The 20,341-nt window shown below is 44.6% G+C and overlaps 1 protein-coding gene across 1 annotated transcript; it reads right to left on the reverse strand.

Moving 5' to 3' along the window:
- Positions 1–537: 537 nt before the first annotated feature.
- Positions 538–20,085, reverse strand: crk (v-crk avian sarcoma virus CT10 oncogene homolog). The gene is made up of 4 exons (XM_079509177.1): positions 19,298–20,085; positions 10,672–10,917; positions 7,439–7,842; positions 538–1,210 (listed from the first exon to the last, which is right to left on the reverse strand). The coding sequence occupies exons 1-4, from the start codon at positions 19,515–19,517 to the stop codon at positions 1,073–1,075; spliced, it is 1,008 nt and encodes a 335-aa protein (XP_079365303.1). The 5' UTR covers positions 19,518–20,085; the 3' UTR covers positions 538–1,072.
- Between the last annotated feature and the right edge of the window lie 256 nt (positions 20,086–20,341).

Genomic DNA, 20,341 nt, shown 5'->3' on the forward strand with positions numbered 1-20,341 from the left:
TCCTCTTTCTGTGAACACGGACATCCTGATAGGACGATGGGGGGTGGGGGGGGCTATGGGTGTGTGTGTGTGTAGGGGCGGGGCTAGGTCCCTTTGATGTGCACACGGGGGGTGAAATCAGCCCTCATCGCCTTCTGACAGACATAACAGAGGTTGGACTGACCATCCATCAATCCTTACTAAAGCCCCGCCCCTCCCCACATTTTTGTCAGAAGTCGCTGATTGGCTGATTTCCCCCCCGCTCTGCCCGTGGCGTGAGCGAGTGCTTGGCGCTTCCTAGTTGAAGTCTGATGATGTCACAACAATGAGGTCACCTGACCAGTCTGATGATGTCACAACAAAGAGGTCACCGTGACCTGACCAGTCTGATGATGTCACAACAGGTCACCTGACCAGTCTGATGATGTCACAACAGGTCACCTGACCAGTCTGATGATGTCACAACAAACAGGTCAGCTGACCAGGAAGAGAAACAGAAGTCCCTCCCTGTTCTCTCCTCGCTCCCGAGGGTCACCGTCACGTCCTGTGAGGGAGGAGTTACCCCCCCCCACCCCACCCCCCCCCGCTCGGGTTTGAGGGGAGGGTTGGGTGTGACTGTGACTGTGTGTGTGTGTGTGTGAGCCCCCAACCCCACCCCAATCCTTCCAATGCAGGAGGTGCAACAACAATCAACAAAATAAAGAAAATGGTTATACTAGGTTTAGTGTTGGGGGGGTCTCAGGGGGAGAGAGATGGGGGGGGGGGAGGGGGGGGGGGTCGGGAAGAGAGGGGGGGGGGGGTGTAAGGAAGGGGGGGGGGGTCGTGGGGTACATGTCAAAAAACAGTTAACGTTCGTCAGGAAAAATTAAACGGCAGAAAAACGGCAGATCAAAGCTCAGATCTGAGTGATGGCGACTCCACGAATATCGTCCATGTTCTCTCTCTCTCTCTCCTGTGCTTTTCTCGTGTGTGTGTGTATAGTGTGTGTGTGTACAGTGTGTGTATATAGTGTGTGAGAGCGTGTATAGTGTGTGTGTGAGAGCATGTATTGTGTGTGTGTGTGTGTAGTCCTCCCGTCCACCAGGGGGAGCCCTCAGCTCTCGTCCGTCTCGGCCCCGTGCTGCTCCAACAGGCGGACGTGCGTGAAGGGGAAGTGACCCCGGCGACCTTTGCACTCTCCCTCCCATTGGCCGTTCACGTTGATCTTTGTGACCTTCACCATGTCGCCCACCTGGAGGGGGGGGGGGGGGGGGGGGGGGGGGGAGAGACAGAGAGAGAGACACTGTGTCACAGAATCATCAAACTCCCTCCACCTCCCTGACAGACAGCAGTCAGAGTCAACCAGCCCCGTCCACCTCCCGAGAAGAGAGCACTCCTCCACTAACAGCACCCAGCAGACAACAGGCTAAAGTGGTCATCCTCATCGACTCCAACGGGAAGTTTATAGAGCAAAATGAACTCTTCCCTAAACATAGTGTGTCTAAGCTGTGGTGCCCGAACAGCAAGAGGGCCTTGGAGCTATTGAATGTGGAACAACTGGGCAGTCCCAGTCACATCATTATCCACACAGGAACCAACGACCTCAGAACAGCAGGAGATCAGGAGAGAGTGGCTAGCTCTCTAAAGGCAGTGACAGAGAGGGCCTCCACCACCTTCCCCAACACCCGTGTGGTCATCTCCACCCTGCTGCAACGAAAAGGCTTCCATCCAGACATCATCTACAAAATCAACGCCAGCATCTCCAGAGACTGTGCCCTCAAACCAAACGTGCACATGGCTCATCACCCCACCATTGACCTATCCTGCTTCTATGATCACGTCCACCTCTTTAGAGAGGTAGTCCCAATATCCGCCCGGACCCTGAAGGATGCTACCCTCAACCGGAGCCCTGCTACCCCACAGAGAAGCGCCAGACACCCTGCACCCACGCCACCCAGACAAGCACGTGGCTTCCTTGGACCTACAGGGAGAGGCCCTTCACTTCAGCCACAACACCACCAGGACTACCCAGCTCAGCGCAACCTGCCCCAGGATAGACCACCATCCTACAACCCCCCGCAGAACAGGCCTGAGACCCTCTTACCCCACTCGGCAGCCCCCAGCTCTACAACAGGAGCTGCATCGAAGCAGTCTCAGCTATGCCCAAGCGGTGAGCAGAGCAGCACCACCCACTCCACCCCCCACCCCACATAATGAACTAAAAGACATCCAACAGATTGTCTCTCTCTCACACACACACACACACACACACACACACACACACACACACACACACACACACACACACACACACACACACACACACACACACACACACACACACACACACACACACACACACACACACACACACACACACACACACACACACACACACACACTACAGTTTAAGTGCATTGGCAAGTTGATGTTTATCTCATTTTCTGTACAACAGATATCGGTTTATTCATGGAGAAAAAGTGTTTTACTGTTGCATGTTGGAACATTCGAGGTCTGGGGTCTTTTGCTTTTGGCTCCAAGAGCAGAGACCCAGACTTCATGAGAGAACTGGAAGACCCAGACATTGTGACTGCAGGAAACATGGAGTAAAGGAGAGGAGTCCACTGGCTGTCCCACAGGATACAGAGAGATCATCGTACCATCGACCAAACTAAAGGGGGTCACTCAGGGAAGAGACTCAGGTGGGATGCTGATCTGGTACAAAACACACCTAATACATTCCATTCAATTAATCAAAAAAGAAGATTTTTACATTTGGCTCAAAATGAAAAAGGAAACAATTACAACTGAAGAAAATGTTTATCTATGTGCAGCATATATCCCTCCATCAGAATCCCCTTATTACAATGAAAACAGTTTCACCATACTAGAGGATGAGATTAGTCGTTTCCAGGCCCAGGGAAACATCTTGATCTGTGGAGACCTCAATGCCAGGACAGGCACAGAGCCTGACAACATCTGTGACATTAATAATAAGCATCTACCAGACCTCAGCATCCCCCTGCCATCATACCCCCCCAGGAACAACTACGACAAAACAACCAACCAAAATGGAAGACAACTCCTACAGCTCTGTCGGTCGCTGGGTCTGTACATAGTCAACGGCCGGCTACGAGGGGACTCATATGGCAGGTACATGCATTGTTCCCATCTTGTTAGTAGCACTGTTGATTATATGATAACAGACATAGATCCAGTGCACCTCAGGGCATTCACAGTCAGTCCTTTGACACCTCAATCTGATCACAGCAAAATCACTCTGTACTTAAACCAAACACAAACACACCTCAATGGAGTTCACACAGAAAACAGTCGACTATACGTATTAGAACAGCCCTACATATGGAACAAAAACAGCCTAAATGATTATCAGCATGCAATTGGCAATCACAAAATTCAATCACTACTAAATACTTTTCTTATCCAGTCATATCCTCAAAACGAAGGTGTAAACATGGCTGTACAAGATATAAATTATGTATTTGACAAATTGGCAACCTTATCAAACTTAATTCAATCACCTAAATTTAAAAACCAAAATATGAAAACTGAAAAATGGTTTGATTCTGAATGCTTTAATCTATGGAAAGCACTAAGGATCCTATCTAACCAAAAACAGAGAACCGGAGAATCAGGAGGTACGACTTCAATATTGGCACACTCTAAAACAATACCATCACACCATCAGATCAAATCATTGGAATAAATTGAACAAACCATACAGAAGAATTGGAGAAAATGGAGACATATGGCAGAGCCACTTTGAGAATCTATATGCTCCAATCACACCTAATTTGGCACAAAAAAACACAAACAATAAACTTGAACTACTCAAATCCGTCATTAAAGATCAACAAAACCCTTTAGATTTCCCAATTACAGAAAAATAACTAATAGACAAAATCCAGGGTCTGCAAACCAACAAATCTTGTGGTGTCGATGGAATACTAAATGAAATGATTAAACATGCCGACCATAAAGTTAACACTGCCTTGTTGAAACTGTTTAACATGGTTCTAGGTATAGGTTATTTCCCTGACATCTGGAACCAAGGACTAATAACGCCCATCTTTAAAAATGGTGATATATTTGACCCGAACAATTATAGAGGCATTTGTGTCAGCAGCAACCTGGGGAAGATCTTCTGTTCAATCATTAACAACCGATTACAGAACTTCCTCAGTAACCATGGCATCCTGAGGAAAAGCCAAATTGGATTTATACCAAAAAACCGAACCACCGACCACATTTACACCCTTGTAGAAAAACAAATCCAAAATTTTCTCCTGCTTTGTAGATTTTGAAAAGGCATTTGACTCGATTTGGCACGAGGGCCTGCTATTCCAAATTTAAAAAAGTGGCGTGGGGGGGAAAACATATGATATTATTAAAACAATGTATCAAAATAATAAATGTGCAGTAAAAATTGGCAACAAAAGAACAGATTTCTTCCCCCAAATTAGAGGAGTAATGCAAGGCAACAATTTAAGTCCAACCCTGTTCAACATTTATATAAATTAATTGGCAAAATCACTGGAGGACTCATCAGCACCTGGCCTTACCCTCGGAAACACAGAGATGAAATGCTTGCCGTTTGCAGATGATCTGGTGCTGCTGTCCAACTGTAAAGAAGGACTACAGCAGCTCCTAGATCATCTGCAACACTTCTGTCAGACCTGGGCCTTGAAAGTCAATATGAAAAAGACAAAAGTCATGGTTTTCCAGAAACGGTCCAGATGTCAGGGAAGCAGATACCCATTTGTACTTGGCTGCACCAATATAGAACACACACACACACACATTACCTGGGATTAAAAATTAGTTCCACAGGAAATTTTAACATGGCTGTGAATGACCTGAGGGAAAAGGCAAGAAGGGCTTTCTATATAATTAGAACATCTGTCAAAATTAACATTCCAATTCGAATTTGGCTGAACATTTTCAAATCAATTATTGAGCCAATTGCCCTGTATGGCAGTGAAGTGTGGGGTCCCCTGGCAAATCAGGAATTTTCTAATTGGGACAAACATCCAATTGAGACTATTCACACAGCATTTTGTAAATATATATTAAAAGCTCAAAGAAAAACTCCAAATAATGCATGCAGAGCGGAACTTGGCCAATTCCCTCTCCTAATTAACATCCAGAAAAGAGCATTCAAATTCCATAAGCACCTTCAAAATAGTGACCCCACCTCCTACCATCACCAGGCCTTAAAATGCCAAGAGGAGAACATGAGCAGGAGTCCCCTCAGTCAGCTGGTCCTGAGTCTTACCCCCACCACCCCTCCCCTGACTAAAACAACCTCCACAAACCAAATTATCAAAATGCAACAAGAACATTATATCACATATTGGAAAAACACAACAAAAACCCAAAGTAAATTAGAATGCTATTTGGCCCTCAACCGAGAATACACAGTGGCAAATTACCTGACCACTGTTACTGATCCAAAACTGTTGACTATGTACAGACTAGAGAACAGCGGATGAGCTTTTTTGTCACCCGAATCCGCATGTGCATAATTATAATCCGCCCGTTATCCGACCGCAATATATTAATTAATCCAATTTATTAATCCGCACCACCCGCAATCCGCTGCGCAGGGAAGCGCCCAGTGTATACAGTATAGCCAATCTACAAGCTCACAACGCGACGCTGCGACGCGTTGTGAGCTTGTAGATCGGCTATTTATACTACTTGTACAAACAATGTCACTCACCACTCTCTCGACAGTTCACCAATGTTACGTAGTGGTTGTATATATCCATTTCCATGGTAACACGCCGTCCACGTTTTCGCGACGTATTTTCATACAGCATATCCAGCGGTCATCGGCGGCAGGGTAAAGAACTTAATCACTCCCAGTCCCACGCCGAACGTATATTCCTCCCTTCTGTTTTACTTAGTTTTAAGTTTCTCTCAGACTCACTAGCTGCCTGTTAGCAACTTTAGCGTAGCTGCCTGTAGGAGACCACTGTGTTGTTGTTGTGCAACAGGACCCAACTTCATAGGCGGCTAATTTGTGCCAGATCATGGAAAATGATTAAATTAAAATACTACTACCAACGCACGCACGCCGAGATTGTGTGCGTTTTAAAAGCTATAATAAGCATATTTATATACTTTATTATGCCATTACTTTATTTCCCGCATTATTTCACCCGCGGTTTATCCTATATTAATTTATAATAATATGAATTGACCCTAATCCACCCTAAACTGCGGTTCACCCGCGGCAACCGCGGCTAAATCCGCCACCCGCTGGTCTCTAGTACAGACTCAGCGACCACCGCCTGGCAATAGAAACAGGCAGACACAGACAGAACTGGCTGCCTAGAGAAGACAGACTGAGTTCACTCTGCTCTCAAGGGGAGGTGGAGACGGAACTACACTTTGTTACAATGCGACAAATATAAAGACAGAGAATTATTCTTCCCTAAATTTAAAGAAAAATATAAAGAATTTGAATCCACCATTAATAACTCATAATTTCAATATGTTCTGGGAGAACAGTCCAAATGCAGTTTTGGCAGCAAAATACGTGTGGAGTTGTCATCAACTGAGGGACAGCCAGTGGACAGAAGAGACAGGTATATCTGTCTGAACAGGGTCATTAAGTTGCCGTTATGTTTCTGTTTGTTAATCTATTTTCATTGTTACTGTATTGCTTGTTGTTCATTATTGTTGGGATGTTTGTTGTTGTCTCTGTGTGCGCAGAGAGTTGTCTCTGTGTGCACAATGCTGACTTTTGTTTTGTTGTATGTATGCTTTGGCAATGTAGAACATATTTATCATGCCAATAAAGCCTTTTGAAATTGAAAATTGAGAGATAGAGAGAGACAGAGAGAGAGATAGACAGAGAGAGAGAGAGAGAGAGAGAGAGAGAGAGAGAGAGAGAGAGACAGAGAGAGAGAGAGACAGAGACAGAGACAGAGAGACAGACATATAGAGAGAGACAGAGAGAGAGACAGACAGATAGAGAGAGACAGAGAGAGAGACAGCGAGACAGAGAAAGAGAGAGACAGAGACACAGAGAGAGAATGAGCACAATTTACAATTTAAACGACGATGACGTCCCACTGTTGCGCAACATTGAATGTTCACGTCATATGCTCATATGTCTATATATATGTATATGTAATTTCTGAGTTGATTAGTGGTATAATGTGGTTACTCGGGTGGTTTGATGCGTATGTCCCTTTTTTTAATCCACCTGACACTGAAACATATCATCATTACGTCACCATCGTAAACCAATTATACCCTGGCATTGATACATATCTTCATCACGTCATGCATGGACATACGCTTCGTAGCATGACGGAAAACATACCTGCACGGTCTGCTTCGTGCCAGCATATGACGTCATATCATATGCTGTTAAGGGACATACGCATTGTAGCACCTGACTGATAACATTACTTACACGCTCTGCTTGCGCAAGTAATAACGTTACCTCCAGTGCCAGGGCCGTCTTGTCGTAGGCGTTGGGGACTCTCTTCTGGATGGCGCGGGCGTACACCGGGCCGTTGGTGAGGTTGGGCAGCTGCGTGTTGGCCACCACGGGCTGGGCGTACTGCCCCGGGTCTCCCAGAGGGCCCCCCGCGCCCGGGGGTCCGACGGCCGGGCCCCCCGCCCCGTCCTGGGAGGAGGAGGAGGAGGAGGGGCCGAGGAGGGGCGGCCCCGCGGCCCCCGGACCCCCACCGGGGGTCCCCGGAGGCCCCGAAAGCCCGCCCGAGGTGGGCGAGCCGGGACGGTACTTCTCCACGTAGGGCACGGGGATCATGCCCGCCCGGCCCTCCTGATTGGCTGCGTTCCACCACTGTTCCTCGGGCTTCTCCAGGACGCGGAGGATGTCTCCTAGAAAATACACATATATATAAATATATATACACATATATACATAAATATATATATATATAAACTAGAGATCAGCGGATGAGCTTTTTTGTCACCCGAATCCGAGTGTGCATATTTACCACCCGAAATCCGCTGCAGGGATAGCCAATCTACAAGCTCACAACGCGTCGCTGGCTCGCTGCGACGCGTTGTGAGCTTGTAGATCGGCTATTTATAAGTTGTGTCACTCACCACTGCCGACAGTTCACCAAAGTTACGGTTGTATATTCCCATTTCCATGGCAACAAGGCTGCCGTCCGTTCCGTCAGTCACGTTCGCACATCGCAACGAACGTCTTTTCATGTGGCATATATCCAGCCCTCCCATGCAGTCCCATGGCACCGAGTCCCACGCCAAACTTATATTCTTCCCTTCTGTTTCAGTTAGTTGTAAGTTTCTTTCATACTCTCAGCTGCCTGTTAGCCTAGCAGCTAGCAGCCCACTCGTTGTTGTGGTCCTTCTTAGCCAATATAGGCGTCTAATTTGTGCCTGTGTTGGAAAATATTAAAATACTACTAATGCACGCATGCTGAGATTTTGTGCCTTTTAAAAACTATATTATAAGACTATAGCTAGATATCATTAATTTATTTCCGTTTTAAAAGTTATAAAGCCTATAGATAGATGCCATTCATTTATTTCCAGCATTATTTCACCCGCGGTTTATCCGATATTAATTTATAATATAATATTGAATTGACCCTAATCCACCCTAAACTGCGGTTCACCCGCTCAATCCACCACCCGCTGGTCTCTAATATACACATAAATATATATATACACATGTATACATAAATATATACACGACTGTTCCTCTGGCCTCTCCAGGACACGGAGGATGTCTCCTAGAAGTTACATATATATATATATATATATATATATATATATATATATAGCAAAAATTGTGTGTATATATATATATATATATATATATATATATATATATATATATATATACACAATTTTTGCTTGCTTACCTCGCTAACATTACGTTAATAATCGCTGATGATCGCTCGCTTCATATTTTGAACAAGAGGCAGGTTGAAGTCAGAGATGAAGAGCTTAGTGTATCCATCTGGTCAAAACCAAGGAGAGCTCCTTAGATTAGGAGATACGAGGGATTCTTTCTGATCCGTTTACAAGGAAGTGAACGGCAACGCGCATGTGCGAAAACATGGAGTATGGTGCAGGAGGAGAGGCCAACTAAAAAATGTATATATATATATATATATATTATATATAATATTTTTCGCTCGTTTGATATCAATGAAAATGCGCGTCGGTTGGATTCCCCATGACGTTTCCAGATGTCGTAGGGATGGAATGTGTTAACCCATTTTGGGCGGGAACCCCTTTTGGTGTTTCAAGCATTATGTTATGCTTTAGACCCCCTGGGACTCCCTCAAGGACCCCTGGGACTAGAGCTCTTCACAGGGTCCCCCGACTCCGAAAATACCCGAGTTGACCCTAGACCCGCTCGGGTCGGAGTCGTGTTTTAACATAATCACTCGGACCGGGTCGGAATCGGACGTATCCCCCTCGGATCTCGGGTCTGTCAATCATTATGTGTAATATCCGAGAGGATCCGAGAAGACCCTTAGGCTACTGTGTGTGTGAACTGTCTGTGCTTTTTTGTTGTTGTTGCAAATGTTAATAAAATATTAATTCAGTGTGTGATTGTGTGCCAGTCTGACTGAGGCTATACTCTTTCTCTCTGTCCGCTGCATGTTCGCTCATGCTCCGCATCGCTGCAGAGGAGAAACACGGGGAAAAAAGTTCTGTTTAAAGTGTGATCATTTAGACCTAGGATCAGGTTGGTGTTGCAGCGACACGAACGGCTGTGTTACGTGTGATGCTTATGCTGATTTAGGATCAGCAGCGCAAGACTTACCACACAATTCAAGCCCCCGTCCTGCATGGTTTTGCCCTGCGCTGATTTGAATGAAAACACCGGCGTGCAATTATACTTTATATCACGATCACGGATCAATTATACTTTATATCACGATCACGGATCAATTATACTTTATATCACGATCACGGATCCCGACAACAGTGTTGACCTCAAAGAGATGAACGCAAACTAGCAAAGCTCAAATCTAATTAATATAAGAAGGATTAAAGGCAAAGCAACCATGACAACTCTCCTGTGTAGGCCTATCCCATTCCCCACACGTGGATAAAGAAGAGAGCAAAGTAGGAGCTGTTTATAAGTAATAATATATATATATTATAATAATATTCCATTCAGCCAAGACCGGTACATGCATGATGTATCTGCTTCTGCTAAAACTCTGATTGTGTGTAAAAAACAAATGATCCGTTTGGTTAATTTTAAATGCACGCACGCTGAGGAGACGAGAAGAGACGAGACTCTTTTTTTTCTCTCTATCACCCTCTACTGCAGCGCGCAGTCTCTCTCTCTGTCTGTCTGTGTCTCTCTCTTTCTCGTGCTTTAATCATAAATGGTAATTAGTCAATACGTTATATTATTTCTATATAGTCCACATTTATGTCTGCCTGGCTCAGCTGGGTCGGGTCTCTCGGAATGTCGGAAAGAATGGGATTTCGGTCGGACTCGGCGCCGCAATTTGAAAGAAATCTAGGAACGGGTCGGAATCGGACGAAATTGTCACGGATCAATTCGGGTTCGGTTTAACTATTTGAAAATATTTCGGGTCGGAATCACAGATTTCGGAACGATTTTTTTGGACCCGTGAAGAGCTCTACCTGGGACTCCTTGACGGACCCACTGCCCCCCCCCCCCCCCCCCCCCCCCTCCTCACTGACCCTTGCGGAACGGCAGGTCTTCCTCGTCGTTTCCGGGGAAGTCGAACAGCGCCCGCACGAACTCCGCCTCGTCCCCAGGCTGCGGCGCCACGGCCGCCGCCCCCGACACGAAGCCGGGGTTCTTGGCCTTGGAGACGGGCTCGATGAGCGTGGTGGTGTCCAGGTAGTGGATCTTATAGAACTCTAGGAGGGACGGCAGCGCCTCGAACTCCTGGTCCCCGATGCGGAACCTGGGAGGAGGCAGACCTGAGGGGAACACAGAGTATAACATTAATTATAACGATCTTATAGAACTCCTGGTCCTCGATACGGAACCTGGGAGGAGGCAGACCTGAGGGGGACGACAAGGTTTATACAACGTTAATAATAATGATCTTATATAACTCCTGGTCCCCGATACGGAACCTGGGAGGAGGCAGACCTGAGGGGGACGACAAGGTTTATACAACGTTAATAATAATGATCTTATATAACTCCTGGTCCCCGATGCGGAACCTGGGAGGAGGCAGACCTGAGGGGGACGACAAGGTTTATACAACGTTAATAATGTTAAAGGAGCATTCAGTGATTTGGGTGATATGGAAAACCACCCAGTCCGCCCCGGTAACAAAATGTGCACATGCACACGCTCTACAGTGGGGGGAAGTGCAACAGCATGTGCACCAAGGCCCACCCCCACACATGATTGGAGGAAGGCCCCTCTCATCCTGATTGGATGAAGGCTTTGCCACCCTCCACCAAAACTGAAACTAGGGTTTTTTGACCCCAGGGGCTCACTGGGGACAGGGAGGAACTCCTTATATGGTCAGCACACTCTATAGTAGGGAGGATTATTCAAATAAAAAGAAAAAATAAGTGATATTTGAATGAAGCGAAATCACTGAATATACCTTTAATTATAATGTCGTTAAGTTAACGATCTTATAGAAGGCAGACCTGAGAGGGAACAGAGTATAAATAACATGCACCGAATATTCGGCCGCAGAAAGATTTAGGCAGAAAATGGCTAAAAATGTTTCGGCCCGAATAGGCAGAAAATATATTACCGAATAGTGTATGCAATTAATGCATTCAAAAGAGCTGAATAAATGTTTTATGGACCCATAATAGTGATTATTATTTAAGTTTGCCATAACCATTTATTTTGCCATAAATCAGATTTAAGGTACGGCCATGACAGCAATGGTAGATATATAATATTAATCATATTCGGTATTCAGTTTTCGGCCAAGAATTTCCCTTTTGGTGCATCCCTAATTAATTATAATGATCTTATAGAACTCCTGGTCCCCGAATACGAACCTGGGAAGTTCGTAATTGTGTACAGTCACTTTAAATGCGTAATGTATACATCATCGTACGGCGGTGTCACGCACCAAAAATAGCACGCACACCGCGCCTGGTTGCACTGCGTTGTGAGCTTGTAGCTCTGCCTTTTCTGCAACAACTGTGGTAGGCTACATTATTGCATTTAGCTCCCCTCGTCTTTTTTTAATGTTACCAAACTTTTTCACCCGTTCCACCATAGTTCCACGGCAAAACGATGACGCACCACGCAACCACCCGTCGCGTCCCAGCCCCCTTATACCCGATAAAAGACTCGACAAGCCAAAAGCTTATTGATAATCGGGTCTCAATAAATGCCGAACCGGGTTTGTAATGGACCCGATTTTCGGGCTCCATCCCCATTCCTGAAGGGAATAAAATAGTTTATATAGTGTTAATTATAAGTTAACGACCTTCGAGAACGCCTGCTTCCCGACACAGAACCTGGACTAAAATGTGGAGAAGGGTTTCTTCTTCATGCATTTCTTTTCATTTTAATTTTTGTTTTTTCTCATAGAATGAAGCAAAATAAAGTCTGAAAACTGAAAATGTAAAGACGTTTTTAGGCCGACCAGCTGAACAATTTAACTGAAACATTTAACTGAAATCATTCATGTTTGTGGAAAATGATTCTAAACTTGTCTTCTATCGCTAGTTTATCACTTCCATACACTCTTTCATCTTAACCCATTTTGACCTGAGATCAGATTCTAAAAATGTCTTCTACATCCTGACAGTTTTCTGAAAAAGCTATGTTTCTATGTCAGCCGTTCTTCGATTTTTCAATAAATAGTAGACCTACAAGCTCGTAGCGCCTAGATCTGCTATTTTTCAATAGCTAAAGCATAACATAATGCTAACATCAAAAGGGGTTCCCGCCCAAAATGGGTTTTAATAATGTTAATTATAATGTTGTCAAGTTAACGATCTTATAGAACTCTAGGAGGGATGGGAGCGCCTCAAACTCCTGGTCCCTGAATACGGAACCTGGGAGGAGGCAGACCTGACAGGGAACACATTGATTGATTGATTGATTGATTAACAGTTTGCAGAATTACAGTACATTTCAAGCACAACTCAATACAACAACTGTTAACAGTGAGTGGACGACACCATAAAGCATTACACTCGTTTACAATAGGGCCCACCATTTCCAATTCATCAAAACAATAAGAGACGTACGAACATACACAACTATATAGTCAAAACAGGAACTCATCATAGAGGTAAAAAGGGAACAGAAACATATACAGTGAGTACCACATACCGCGATTCTAAACTTGTTAGAGCCTTGATAGAGCCTTTTCCATCATAGCCCCCAAATTATGGAATGCGCTCCCCCCCAATGTCAAAATGGCCCCCTCCATTGAGACCTTTAAATCCCACCTAAAGACCCACCTCTACACATTGGCTTTTAACCCCGGTTGAGTTTCCATGGTCCTTGTTTTGTATATCCGTTTTGTATTTTTCGTGTGTTTGCTGCTGTTCTCTGTGTTTAGCTATATTGTATTTATTTGTATTCTTCTGTACAGCACTTTGTAAACTCTGAGTTGTAAAATGTGCTTTATAAATAAAGTGGATTGGATTGGATTGTCTTCTATCGCTAGTTTTGATCTTCCAAACACTCTTTCATCTTAAAAGAACCAATGTACTCCTCTTTAAAAGAACCAATGACCGAAATGGCCGATCAATGGCCGATCTACAAGCTCACAACACAAGTGTAGTGAGCTTGTAGATCGGCTATTTTCAGTTGTGCAACAGCCTGCTTTCACAGAAGCCACGCTACGTGGCTACTTTGGTATCCACATGACTGACAACTCTAATCCGCTGGATCGCAAACTTTTCTATGTCAAGGACCCCCAAATCGACACCTATCAGCCCGCGGACCCCCATTTGAAGAGATGGCTGTCGTTTCATTGACAGAGAGATTCCTTCAGCTGAAACGTCTTATCTCTGCATTTTAACCATTTGTTTTTGTGTATTCTAGAAACCGTGAAGGAAGTGGAAGCTCTAAAGCCACCAGCAGCATTATTTAAAACACACACAACCAAGGAGTTGTGTAACCGTCTGCCATGAAGAACCACGCTGTGTGTGTGTGTGTGTGTGTGTGTGTGTGTGTGTGTGTGTGTGTGTGTGTGTGTGTGTGTGTGTGTGTGTGTGTGTGTGTGTGTGTGTGCGTGTGTGTGCCCGTGTGTGTGTGTGCCATACATTCCACAGACACCATTCTGGGTAGTCACTACGCAGTCCAGCTGTGACAGCATGTTGTCCAATAGCAGCATTCACTCATTCATCCATTCATACATACCGTAATGCATGCATTCATACATACATACCGTAATTCATTCATTCATACCGTAATTCATTCATTCATTCATACATACCGTAATTCATTCATACATACCGTAATTCATTCATTCATACATACCATAATTCATTCATTCATTCATACATACCGTAATTCATTCATTCATACCGTAATTCATTCATACATACCGTAATTCATTCATTCATTCATACATACCGTAATTCATTCATTCATACCGTAATTCATTCATTCATTCATACCGTAATTCATTCATACCGTAATTCATTAATTCATTCATACTGTAATTAATTAATTAATTCATACATACTGTAATTCATTCATTCATACAAACCGTAATTCATTCATTCATACATACCGTAATTCATTCATTCATTCATGCATACCGTAATTCATTCATTCATACATACCGTAATTCATTCATTCATACATACCGTAATTCATTCATTCATTCATTAATTCAGTGCCACTTCGATACCAGAGAGTAATTTAAATAAAAATCACACCCGTGTGAAGTGAGGGGCGCTCTTGTCGTCATACATCATCCAATACAAAATGAATATACGTCTTCATGAATTAATTTGTCAACTTATGTCATTATCTTTGAACCAGTAAAAAAACCTCATCTTTTCACCATGTAAGAATAGATGACAACTGGAACTGGTATAAATGGAACCAAATGGACCCCTACAGGTCTGCAACACTGAGAGTGTAACACATGGAACCAAATGGACCCTTACGGGTCTGTGACTCTGAGAGTGTAACACATAGAACCAAATCGACCCTTACGGGTCTGTGACTCTGAGAGTGTAACACATGGAACCAAATGGACCCTTACGGGTCTGTGACTCTGAGAGTGTAACACATGGAACCAAATGGACCCTTACGGGGCTGTGACTGAGAGTGTAACACATGGAACCAAATGGACCCTTACGGGTCTGTGACTCTGAGAGTGTAACACATGGAACCAAATGGACCCTTACGGGTCTGTGACTCTGAGAGTGTAACACATGGAACCAAATGGACCCTTACGGGTCTGTGACTCTGAGAGTGTAACACATGGAACCAAATGGACCCTTACGGGGCTGTGACTCTGAGAGTGTAACACATGGAACCAAATGGACCATTACGGGTCTGTGACTCTGAGAGTGTAACACATGGAACCAAATGGACCATTACGGGTCTGTGACTCTGAGAGTGTAACACATGGAACCAAATGGACCCTTACTGGTCTGTGACTCTGAGAGTGTAACACATGGAACCAAATGGACCCTTACGGGTCTGTGACTCTGAGAGTGTAACACATGGAACCAAATGGACCCTTACGGGTCTGTGACTCTGAGAGTGTAACACATGGAACCAAATGGACCCTTACGGGTCTGTGACTCTGAGAGTGTAACACATGGAACCAAATGGACCCTTACGGGTCTGTGACTGAGAGTGTAACACATGGAACCAAATGGACCCTTACGGGTCTGTGACTGAGAGTGTAACACATGGAACCAAATGGACCCTTACAGGTATGTGTCTGTGACTCAGAGTGTAACACATGGAACCAAATGGACCCTTACGGGTCTGTGACTCTGAGAGTGTAACACATGGAACCAAATGGACCCTTACGGGTCTGTGACTCTGAGAGTGTAACACATGGAACCAAATGGACCCTTACGGGTCTGTGACTCTGAGAGTGTAAGACATGGAACCAAATGGACCCTTACGGGGCTGTGACTCTGAGAGTGTAACACATGGAACCAAATGGACCATTACGGGTCTGTGACTCTGAGAGTGTAACACATGGAACCAAATGGACCCTTACGGGTCTGTGACTCTGAGAGTGTAACACATGGAACCAAATGGACCCTTACTGGTCTGTGACTCTGAGAGTGTAACACATGGAACCAAATGGACCCTTACGGGTCTGTGACTCTGAGAGTGTAACACATGGAACCAAATGGACCCTTACGGGTCTGTGACTCTGAGAGTGTAACACATGGAACCAAATGGACCCTTACGGGGCTGTGACTCTGAGAGTGTAACACATGGAACCAAATGGACCATTACGGGTCTGTGACTCTGAGAGTGTAACACATGGAACCAAATGGACCCTTACGGGTCTGTGACTCAGAGTGTAACACATGGAACCAAATGGACCCTTACAGGTCTGTGTCTGTGACTCTGAGAGTGTAACACATGGAACCAAATGGACCCTTACGGGTCTGTGACTCAGAGTGTAACACATGGAACCAAATGGACCCTTACAGGTCTGTGTCTGTGACTCTGAGAGTGTAACACATGGAACCAAATGGACCCTTATGGGTCTGTCACTATGAGAGTGTAACACATGGAACCAAATGGACCCTTATGGGTCTGTGACTCTGAGAGTGTAACACATGGAACCAAATGGACCCTTACGGGTCTGTGACTCTGAGAGTGTAACACATGGAACCAAATGGACCCTTACGGGTCTGTGTCTGTGACTCTGAGAGTGTAACACATGGAACCAAATGGACCCTTATGGGTCTGTGACTCTGAGAGTGTAACACATGGAACAAAATGGACCCTTACAGGTCTGTAACTCTGAGAGTTTAACACATGGAACCAAATGGACCCTTACGGGTCTGTGACTCTGAGAGTGTAACACATGGAACCAAATGGACCCTTACGGGGCTGTGACTCTGAGAGTGTAACACATGGAACCAAATGGACCCTTACGGATCTGTGACTCATAGAGTGTAACACATGGAACCAAATGGACCCAACATCTCTGATCCATGCATCCATCCATTCATTCATTCATTCATTCATTCATTCATTCATTCATTCATACACTATTACAGCAGTTATAAATTAAACCAAACATTAATATTTGTATAAAGTAGAGAGGGTTACTGTTCATAATAGAATGCTTTAAACCAGCGGTCCTTCAGGGGGTTCCAGGTGGTCCCCATGCAGCTAAATGATAGACAGTTGGTAACCAAATGAACCCTTAGACAGTAGATCTTTAACTCTTGGGAGTGTGAAATGAATGTGTTATAATACAATGTAATGTTTTAACCAGTATAACCAGTACATTTTACCTCCTCCAGTTTGTTGTCATGATTTGTCACGACAAGAGTTGGCTTTGTACGACGCTTATACGGTCTTTAAATAAATGTTTTGAAATGTCTATGGGAAAAATGCATTGGAAACTATTTCCTGGGCCTGGCGTCGTCATGAAAGGGGGCGGGACTGTGACGCTCTATACTGTTCCATTTCTACACTCTCAAGAGTTAAATTAACATTGGTTTTACAATATAAATTGGGGATAGAAATGCCATTAAATGGGGGGTCCCGAAGACTAATGCATGTCAAACTGAGGGTCTTCTCTCATGCATGGGGGGACCCTGGCATATCCTTTCAAAATGGGGGGTCCGCGGGCTAATTTGTGTCACTTTGGGGGTCCTTGACATGAAAAGGATTGGGAACCAAGTGGTATAATTATCCCATTTTGGGCGGGAACCCTTTTTGGTGTTTTAAACATTGTTATAATTTAGCTATTGAAAAATAGCAGATCTACAAGCTAGACAGACACCTGGCTGTTCATTATAGAATGTTTTAGACAGTGATGGCAGATTAATCGGTATCGGCCGAAATTAGTTGTTTTTAGATTAATCTGCATCGGTTCAATTAAATCAGACAGATTGATTCATCGGTCCGATCAATCGGTCTGTCTTTACAGATAAACAAGCCCAGTAAGTAACAGCTTGAACAGATCTACAAGCTCACAATATTAAATATAAAAAAGGTATTTAACTTAAATCTGACTCGCCTAAGCCTGCAGTGCAGACACCCTGTTACAGGTTTTGTTTCGGAATGGACACAATTATTATAATTTTTCAGTACAGAATGTGATCATATCGACATCGGTAACATCGGTTATCGGCCATAACAGCAATTAGTAATATCGGATATCGGCCAAAATGTCTCATCGACACATCCCTAGTTTTAGACAGTAGAAACACTAGTAGCCTATTAGTAGTAGTACCCAGACGTCCTGTGGTTAGATATACTGTTGAGACACCTTGCTGTTCATTATATGTTTTAGACAGTATAAACAGTAGTATTAGTAGTAGTATTACCTCCCCAGAAGTCCTGTGGTTGAATATACTGTTGATGATGTAGTGAGACACCTAGCTGGTCATTATATAATGTTTTAGACAGTATAAACAGCAGTATTACCTCCCCCAGACGTCCTGTGGTTGAATATACTGTTGAGACACCTTGCTGTTCATTATATAATGTTTTAGACAGTATAAACAGTAGTATTAGGTAGTATTAGTATATACTTAGTAGTAGTATTAGTAGTAGTATTACCTCCCCCAGACGTCCTGTGGTTAGATATAATGTTGAGACACCTTGCTGTTCATGATATCATGTTTTAGACAGTATAAACAGCAGTATTAGTAGTAGTATTACCTCCCCCAGACGTCCTGTGGTTAGATATACTGTTGAGACACCTTGCTGTTCATTATATCATGTTTTAGACAGTATAAACAGCAGTATTAGTAGTAGTATTACCTCCCCCAGACGTCCTGTGGTTGAATATACTGTTGACACCTTGCTGTTCATTATATCATGTTTTAGACAGTATAAACAGCAGTATTAGTAGTAGTATTACCTCCCCCAGACGTCCTGTGGTTGAATATACTGTTGAGACACCTTGCTGTTCATTATATAATGTTTTAGACAGTATAAACAGTAGTATTACTATGTTATTCACCTCCCCCAGACGTCCTGTGGTTGAATATACTGTTGATGATGTAGTGAGACACCTAGCTGGTCATTATATAATGTTTTAGACAGTATAAACAGTAGTAGTAGTAGTATTAGTAGTAGTATTACCTCCCCCAGACGTCCTGTGTTGAATATACTGTTGAGACACCTTGCTGTTCATTATGTTTTAGACAGTATAAACAGTAGTATTATTAGTAGTATTACCTCCCCCAGACGTCCTGTGGTTGCTGATGCTGTTGATGATATAATGGGACACCTTGCTGTTCTCGGACACGGACAGGACGTAGTCCCCGGGGCTGGTGATGGAGTCCCGCACCAGGAACACGCCGTGCCGCTGGCCCTGCAGCAGCGACACGGCCTCCTGGCGGCTCAGGCGGCCCCAGAACCAGCCGGCGCGGTCCTCGGCGTCGAAGTTCCCCGCCATGCCTGCTGCTAAAGCCCGGGGGAGTCGAGACTACTCCAGCCCGAGGCTGCTCCGCCGCTCGCGCTGCTAGGCCTCCTCCTCCTCCTCCTCCTCCTCCCGATAGCTGCTGCTGAACCCGGGGAGCTGAAGCTACTCCAGCCCGGGGCTTCGAGGCCTACCTCTGGCTCTCTCCTCTCCCCGTGTCCCGCTACTCTAAAGCCGGGGAGCTGAAGCTACTCCAGCCCGGGGCTTGGCGCTCGCGCTGCTTAGGCCTCTCCTCTCCTGCTAGCTAGCTAGCTGCTAACTGGCTAGCCGGCGGTGGAGTTGAAACTCATGCAGCAACAAAACCAAAAAAAGAAAAAACACCACCAAACTAATTCAAGTGTAAAACTTTTCACTTAGCGCCGCCCGCCGCTGCTGTTATGACAATAAAACACACACCTCCTCCGCGGCATTGTTGAATTAAACAAACACCGATAAAGTGACGAGGCTAAACGGAGCCGTCGGTGATGAACGGAATGTATAAAAAAGGCGTTTAGTTGTAGTTGTGTGTAAAGAAGTGCAGATGTTCTTCCTCTGGAAGCAACGGGAGCTGAAATGGCGGAATTCTGGGAGGAGGGAGGGCTGGCCGGGGTTGCCATGTTCTCGCAGAAACAAGCGCAGAAACAAGGAAAACGAGCCCCCAAAATCAGTGACGGTAGCAGTGATTTTTTTTAATTAAGGGACCAAGAAGTCACGAAGTGACTTTGATCACTTATTGTTTTTGTGTTTTTTTTTCCTTCTTCTTCTTCTTCTTATTATTCTTCCGCCAAAAATAGCTGTTCTGGCTGAACCGTGAAGTGGTT

Source organism: Electrona antarctica (assembly GCF_951216825.1).
Source record: "Electrona antarctica genome assembly, chromosome: 9".
Taxonomy (NCBI): Eukaryota; Metazoa; Chordata; class Actinopteri; order Myctophiformes; family Myctophidae; genus Electrona; species Electrona antarctica.